The following is an 8,295-nucleotide window of genomic DNA, read 5'->3' as shown; positions in this document are numbered from 1 at the left end:
ATGCCATTATAATTACCATATGACAGACCATTTGGTCAGGATCTAAAGCTTAGGCTCCATTTGTCAACCTACCTTGTCTACTGATGTGAACACCTATGTCCTTTACTCCCAAATGTTTGAAATGTCAGGGGGATATAACCTGTCCTTAACCATGAGGAAGAAAGCCAGGACCAAGTTAGTAGGACGTGCTCTCTCTACCTCCAAATAGGGTTCTTCCAGACCACCCCGGCCCCACTGTGCCCTAAGAAGGGATCATCCTCACTTTAGCCTCCTGCCCTTCCCCAGAGCCCTCCACCTGTCCCAAGTCCTTTCCCCGCCCCATAGACAGTGGCAGGGTTGTCACTATGTAAATGTCTGTGCAAATCCCCTGGTATCAAGCAGCTAGTCCTCTGGAGAAGCAGAGCCACCTCTTGGGATCCCTACTTCCCAGCCATGGGACCCCAAGCCAGGGCAGTCTGCTCCCTGTTCTTCCTGATGCAGGTTCTGGGTGAGCCGGCCGAGAGCTCGGAATTCCACCTGGCTGGGGATTACCTCCTGGGTGGCCTCTTCACCCTCCACGCCAATGTGAAGGGCATCGTTCACCTCGACTTCCTGCAGGTGCCCAAGTGCAAGGAGTGAGTCTCCGGTGGGAGGCTGGAAGTGGCGGTGGGGGGAGGTGGGAGCCAGGGCTGGTCCTGTGGTCCTCGGGAGTCTAGTCCAAGACCCAAAGCTCCGAATGCTCTTCCTCGTTCATTGCCAACCTCTGCCCTGGATCTACCCCACTGGCCCTGCACAGTCTGTGTTATTGAAATCTTTGGCGATCCTATTCTGAAACACTGAGATCTGAGTTTTCCCAATGCTATGTCTCTGATTATAAAGAGCTACAGGATGTTTGAGACCATCAGACCATGTCTTAGAGACCATCAAAACCACACCTACCCTCTCTGGCAACTGGGGGACTCCCAGCCAGTGAGTCTGTGTCCCGGCAGAGTCCAGAAACCAGGTGTCATGCCTTCGGAAGGCAGAATGTGGTTCTTCTGTAGCAGGTTCTCAGACTGGAAGTGAAGGTTTGCATTTTCCCAGGGCTATGGTGGGGTGGGCAGGGGTGCCTCCAAGACTGGAGGGTATTTTCTCTGCGCCTCTTCCCTTGTGAGCCCCTTGGGGTGGCAGCATTACTCGGAGATCGGGCAGACCGACTTCATGCAAGGATGAAGGCCAGACACTGGAGCCAGCCCGTGATTATGAAAAAGGGACCTTGTGCAGGGAGGTTAAAGGCATTCTGGGAGAGAAGGAGAAGGGAGGAAGAGCGCAAAAGGTGGTTAAGGGCTGGCTATAAGAAACCTACCATTTATATGATGCGGAATATTCTGTGCTGGCTTGAGAGCGGGGAGGGCGATGGTACCGCTGACGATACTGAGCATCCCATTGGATGTTCTGACACCTAATGATAATGGCAGGGCGTCCAATGAAGGGCTGGTGGTGGTGTTAATAATGATGATGGCAGTGATGCTGGTGATCGTAAAAATAGTGAAGAAGATGGTGGTGGTGGTGGTGGTGGTGATTAACAATAGCCACAGAGATTTCAGTGTCAGAGGTGGTCATAGGGACGATGGTGATCCTAGAGATGTGGTACAGTGATAATGATGTGGTAAAAATGCCAAAGTCTGCTGGAGTGGCTCCTTCTTGGGCAATGCCTTGGCTTTCCTGTGGCAGGTAGGAGAGACAAGCTGGCTCCCCGCTCCCCATCCCTCCTCATCCTGGACCTGCTTCCCACCCCACTCCATTGCCGCCCTCCCAGGTATGAAACGAAGGTGCTGGGCTACAACCTCATGCAGGCCATGCGCTTTGCGGTGGAGGAGATCAACAACCACAGCAGCCTGCTGCCCGGCGTGCTGCTGGGCTACGAGCTGGTGGACATCTGCTACATCTCCAACAATGTCCAGCCTGTGCTCTACTTCCTGGCCCAGGAGGATGATTTCCTGCCCATCCAGGAGGACTACAGTCAATACAGGCCCCGCGTGGTGGCTGTCATTGGCCCTGACAGCTCTGAGTCCGCCATGACTGTGGCCAACTTCCTCTCCCTCTTTCTCCTTCCACAGGTGAGGCCCCTGACCCCTGGGAGAGATGGCTAGGGAGGGTGGTCAGAGGTGTAGCTGTCCAGATGGCTTACTTCCCCCCACCAGTCATGGAGGGTGGTGGTAAGCTGGGAGCAGAAGCAGGGTCAGCACGTCACCCCCAGTCTGGGAAGGCAGCCTGGCTTATTGGTTGAGAGCTCAGACTTTGGGGGCAGACAGACTTGGGTGCGAACCTTGGCTCTGAGTCTTGGCCATTGTGAGACTTTGAGCAAATCTCTTAACTCTTTCGAGCCTCAGCGTAACATGAGATGACAAGAGTTCTATCCCTGGACTGTCTGAAGATTAAACCTTAGCCTATGCAAGAGTTTCTAGCACATGGTAGGTAGTCAATAATGTTACTGTTGTTATGTAAAGCATCTTGCGCGATAACGAAAACTCAGAAAGTGCTCAATATTATCCAGTATAGTTGCCTAGCACAGGGCCTGCCACATAGTAGGTCCTCAAAAAAGTGTTATTAGCATTACTATAATGATCACTATTATCATCATGATCGAAAGTGCCTAGTCCAGAACTGGCATAAAATACCTATCTACTAAAGAGTAGCTAGCACTGGCCTTGTTACATAGTAGGTAGTGAGAAATTCTGTAGTTTTTGTTGTTTTTATTATGTAAAGCATCAAGCACAGGATCTGACACATAGTAGGTGCTCAGTAAATGCTTGCATTCTTATGCGAAACATCTAGTCCAAGATCGAATTCATTCTTTCATTTAACAAATATTTATTGAGCATCTGCTATGCCAGGTACCTGTTGTAGGTGCTGGGGCTGCAGCTGGGAACAAACAGATGTCATTGCACTCATAGAGCTTATCTGCTGGTGGGGAGAGCGAAATTAAGTAAATAAGCGCTTTATGATGTCAGCGAGTCAGAGTGCAAAGGATAAAAGAAAAAAATGGAGCAGGAGAAGGGGGGAGGGGCATGTCATGGACAGCTAGAGCGGGGTAAGGGGGGCTGCACCTTTCAGTGAGGCGGTCGGGTGGGTCCGGACACCTGCGGTCCCTCCCTCGCCTCCTTCAGATCACCTACGCCGCTATCACCGACGAGCTGCGCGACAAGCTGCGCTTCCCCGCAGTGCTGCGCACCGTGTCAGGCGCCAGTCACCAGATCGAGGCCATGGTGCAGCTGATGCTGCATTTTCACTGGAACTGGATCATCGTGCTGGTGAGCAGCGACAACTACGGCCGCGACAACAGCCAGATACTCAACGAGCGCCTGGCCGGCAGCGACATCTGCATCGCCTTCCAAGAGGCGCTGCCCACACCGCAGCCCAACCAGGTGGTGACGCCCCAGGAGCGCGAGCACTTGGAGACCATCGTGGACAAGCTGCAGCAGAGCTCCGCCCGTGTGGTGGTGCTCTTCTCCCCAGACCTGGCCCTGCACAACTTCTTCGGCGAGGTGCTGCGCCGGAACTTCTCCGGCGTCGTGTGGATCGCTTCCGAGTCCTGGGCCATCGACCCAGTCCTGCACAACCTCACCGAGCTGCGCCGCACGGGCACCTTCCTGGGCATCACCACCCAGAGCGTGCTCATCCCTGGCTTCGATGAGTTCCGCCTGCGCCGCGCCCAGGCCGGAAAGCCTGCGTCCAACACGACCGGAGTGAAGGCCACCTGCAACCAGGAGTGTGACACCTGCCTGGACACCACCATGTCTTTCAACACCATCCTCACGTTCCCGGGCGAGTTCATGGTGTACAATGTGTACTCGGCTGTCTACGCCGTCGCCCACGCACTGCACAGCCTCCTGGGCTGCAGCCGGACCAACTGCTCCAAGGAGGTGGTCTATCCCTGGCAGGTGAGGAAAGACAGGGCTCCAGGGAGCAGGCGCAGAGTCTGTAGTTTCCATGGAGACCACGCTCCCTACCCCCTATCCCTTGGTGGGTTCTGGGCCAATAGGGAGAGGCCATGGGACGTGCCTTGCCTCCAGGCACATAGATCCAGAAGTCCTTTATGGTGCCAAAACAAATAACACCTTTTCATTGATTTAATCCTCACCACCTAAGAGTCTGTCCTTGGAGGTTCAGGTGAAAATCCCTCAAAGGAAGCCTCAGGTCCCCCTGCAGTCTCTCCAGGGTTGAGGGCCTGGAGAATGGGCTTGTAGACAGACGACGGTTAGCTCTCCAGGCCCCGCGACAGGTTTAGGGATCATTGTTCCAGTTCTGTGTCACCTCGATTCAGACCTGGAACTTAAACCTCTGTTTTCTGATGTACACACACCTCTGCCATGAAGCCCTCAGGGTGGAGAAGGGTTGCTCTGAGGATAGGGGTAGCAGAGGGGATTCCCAGCAGAGGTGTGCACTGTATCCTTTGCTATGGGACATCTCTGTGCTGAAACCATTCCATGAATTTTCACAGCTTTGGGCTCAGCCAATCCCCTAACCCTCGTCTCTGTCCCCTCTTTACTCTCCCCCTCTTCCCTTTTTCTAGACCTCCTCCCGTCCCCAAATACCTGGTCACTTTCTTAATAGAGCATTTTACTTTGCTCTTAAAATATACAGCCCCTCTCTTATTTTATTTATTTGTACCTCTCCACCTCATTATCTCAGAGCCTAACTTTGCGACTCTAAGTGTTTTTTTTAAAATGCGGTTATTTTTTAAAAGGAATTCTGGTGCCTGCTGGTAGAATGCTCTATTTTACTACATATTCTGCTGCATTAATAATATACGTAATAATTATGGGTGCTTTACTGAATTTTGAGGACCTCCTAGGCACTGAGTGTCCAGTGTACATCACCGTAACTTATGCCCATTCTACGAAGTTGATAACCCACAGATAGGGAAACTGAGGGACAAGTCTGACCCATCCCACTGGGGTTTTTCCCTTTCTCCTTCCGATTGTTCTCCCAGCCATGACTGGCAGTAGCTGTGATGATGGACTGGTGAACGTCTTTCCTCTCCTAATAGTGGAGACCAAAGAGCACCGATCATAGCAACCAGGCTATCCGATCCCATTTATTGAGCACCCACTACACGCCAGCCCTGGCCGGACACCATGGGGGAAGCAGACCCGCACCCTAGGAGGATTTGTCTCTGCTGAGTGCAGCGGGAAGTCAGGTCAGGGTTGAAACTATGGGTGGCAGCGTAGGGAAGGCAGGATTTAAGTGGAGGGGAGTGAGGGCAGCTGCTGGACATCCCAGGAGGAGAGTGGGGGAGTAGTCGGTGGGTCATGTGGTCAGGTCAGTGTGGGAGCAAGGGGAGCTGCAGGTGACATTGGAGGGCAGCGAGTACCAGATGAAGGTGTCGGGGCTTTGTCCTGGATGCAGTAGGAGCCTACAGAGAGTTCCAAGCAGAGCACTGAGATGTTTTTGAGACAATTCAACAAGCTAATTTGGCATCGAGGTAGAGAGATGATAGAGACAAGAGACAGGGGACCCAGCGCATCCTATATCGGCCTCACCCAAGCTCTCCACTGGCGTAAACAGTGTCATTGTGTGAGTGAGGAAACGATGCCCTTTCATGCAGACAAGTCGCACTATGATGCTCTTTGCTTTGGGTATACACAGTCCTGTAGCAGGCACGTGACTGATGAGCTGTGTGAGCTGGGCTCCAGCCATCCCCCCCCCACTGACCTCGGGTCAACCAACAAAACCTTATGTGGCATCCTTATCTGTCCCCACCCCCCAATGCTGGGTCATGCCACACAGCCCTGTTTATTTTTGTCATAACGCTTATCTCAAGTTGTCATTGTTGTGTTTATTTATTTACTTTCTTGTTGATTGGCTAGTCCCTGCCGAACCGCGCCCCCCTCCCCCAATGTGACCCGGGAGAGCATTTCGGTCCTATTCAATACTGTGTCCTGAGCTGTTGGCACTGGGTCTGGCTCAGTTACTCTCAACAAATATTTATTGCATGAATGAATAAATGAGCACTTCCTATGTGCCCAGCATTGAGCTAACCTTCTTTACATGAATGATCATTTATTCCCTGACACCCCGCTGTTTCTTGAGAGTTGGTTTCCCATATACAGTTGAGATGGAGGTTCACAAGAGTGATGTCACCCCGCTAGGGAGTGGCCGGGGTGATGATGAAATAGGACAGGGGCGGTAGGGATGGAGGAGAGGGCACCTCTAGGAGAGGCGAGGCCTCATGGCTGACAGAGACTTGGAGATGGAGGCTGGGAGGGTGTGTTGCCATGGTGATGGTGATGGTGGGATTTTTGGTCAGGAGGAAGCTGGGCAAATCAAGGCAGGCAAATGCGAGGGAGCTTTGGCTGTCCGGGGAAAATGGGTAACAGGTTATTGAATCCTAGAGGGTCAGAATTTAAAGTCTTCTCAGAATCTTCTGTTCTAATCCCTTTGTTTTACAATGGGGCGAGGTCAGCCCTTGGGGTCCTATTCAGTTGGTCACAGCCACAGCCTGGGTCATTTGCCGCCTGCCTGCCATCCTCATGTGCTCTTCACTGCACCCTTCTCTCTGCCTCTTTCCAGACATCTCAGATACGGCCCATCTGTCAATCTGTTGGGAGACAGGTGGTGAAGAACTGAGCAGAGCTTTGGAATGAGACAGACAAGAGTTTGAATCATGGCTCTGCTCCCACTAGCTGTGCACCTCTGGGCATGTTATTTAATATCTCTGAGCCTCTGTTTCCTCATCTGTAAACAGAAGGAATAATGTGTACACTGCTGAGTTATTGTGAGGATTAACAGTAACGTATGCACGTTACCTGGTGCAGAGTGGAACCTGAGCATCCTCATTCATTTCTGACATCAGTATCTGGCCTTAGAGAGAGTTGGGGCTCAGAGCCACTGCTGGGGTGGAGGTGTGGCTGGGGGAGGAGCCCCAGATGCCCAGGCTCCAGCCGATAATATAGTCCAGGCCCCACGTACTCAGGAGACTTGCAGGAACGATGCTTTCTGACCCGGCGCCTGGGACCCCTGGAATCCCAGGTTGCTCAGCCTGTCTTGGCCAGGTCACTGCAGGGATGTGACATGGACACCAACACCAGGCTTCGCTATCCTGATCCCCATCCTCAGGCTGGCTACCTGGTTGGAGCCGCCCTCCTCCCAGATCCCAGGACCATTGCCCTCAGGCCCAGCAAACTGTGCAAATTCCCAAGAGCCTTCCAGAGCCAGGGCCTCCCTCCTGGGCAGGGCGGGGAGAGGGCTAGGGGTCCCTTGCCTATGTGTGCATTTCCTATCAGTCTCAGAGGGGAGGGGAGCTTTGGGCCTCCCACATAGATTTTCCTTTTTATGGAGGGAAGATCTAGGAGTCAAACTGATGGGATAGCTAAGCTGGAAGTCCTTTCGGGGTCAGCCCAGATTCAGTGACTTGCTCAAAGTCACAGAGCAAATCGAGGACAAAACTAGAATGGAATTCAGGCCAAAGGATTCTAGGTTTCAAGCATGTTCTAGTTTGTTCCAGCATCTGCATCCTGGGAGTGGTGGGGATGGACTCGGAAGAGGCTGGAAAGAGAGTTGACTCTAAAGTGTGGGGGAGCAGGCAGGACCTGGGTGGCAGGGGAGATCCCAGCTGACTTTTGCAGGTGAGAGAGGGAGTGGACTCTGGACCCCAGGTATTGGGTCGCAGAGGGGTGGCCAAGGGGACTTCCAGGGAAAAGGAATAATATCAACTCTTCAGTAGGAGCACTTACTATTTTTCACACACTGTTCTAAGCCCCTAACATAGATTAACTCATTTATTGCTTCAGAGCCCAGAATATGGGGTTTTTGTTGCTTTCACTTTGCAGAAGAAACTGGGTTTCAGAAAGATTAGGTGACAGGTCCAAGACCTCACAGCAGGTGGCATAGCTGATGCTTAAACCCAGAGGCATCTGACTCCAAAGTCAGGGCGCTCGGCCACTGCCTCCCAAACCGCCACATTCACAAAGTCCTATTGCCCCCATTTCACAGATGTGGAGATCAAGGCCAATGGGATGGTCGCTTTCTCCCGGGTCTGGCCTACCCTCTGACGCCAGCTCCACTTCCTTGTTGTCCGGCCCCTCTAGCTACTTCAGGAGCTCAAGAAGGTTAACTTCACCCTCCTGGGCCACCAAATCTTCTTCGACCAGGAAGGGGACCTGCCTATGCCCATAGAGGTCATCCAGTGGCAATGGAACGAGAGCCGGAGCCCATTCCAGAGCATCGCCTTCTACCACCCCACGGAGCGGCTGCTGAAGGACGTGGACAAAGTCTCCTGGCACACCCCCGATGACTCGGTCAGCTCTCGGGGGCCGGGGGGAGGGGCTCACG

General features: G+C 52.9%; 1 protein-coding gene across 1 annotated transcript in view; it reads left to right on the top strand.

The window, feature by feature from the left end:
- The first annotated feature begins 432 nt into the window (after nucleotides 1-432).
- The window catches only part of TAS1R2 (taste 1 receptor member 2), a 17,011-nt gene continuing 9,148 nt past the window's right edge, over nucleotides 433-8,295 (top strand). Inside the window, exons 1-4 of the mRNA XM_011379748.1 lie at nucleotides 433-614; nucleotides 1,778-2,078; nucleotides 3,129-3,902; nucleotides 8,052-8,261. Coding sequence (XP_011378050.1) covers nucleotides 433-614; nucleotides 1,778-2,078; nucleotides 3,129-3,902; nucleotides 8,052-8,261 — 1,467 coding nt within the window. The remainder of the gene's footprint in view (nucleotides 615-1,777; nucleotides 2,079-3,128; nucleotides 3,903-8,051; nucleotides 8,262-8,295) is intronic.

This window comes from Pteropus vampyrus, unplaced genomic scaffold, assembly GCF_000151845.1.
Source record: "Pteropus vampyrus isolate Shadow unplaced genomic scaffold, Pvam_2.0 Scaffold374, whole genome shotgun sequence".
Taxonomy (NCBI): domain Eukaryota; kingdom Metazoa; phylum Chordata; class Mammalia; order Chiroptera; family Pteropodidae; genus Pteropus; species Pteropus vampyrus.
This window is presented reverse-complemented; position numbering and strand designations above follow the sequence as displayed.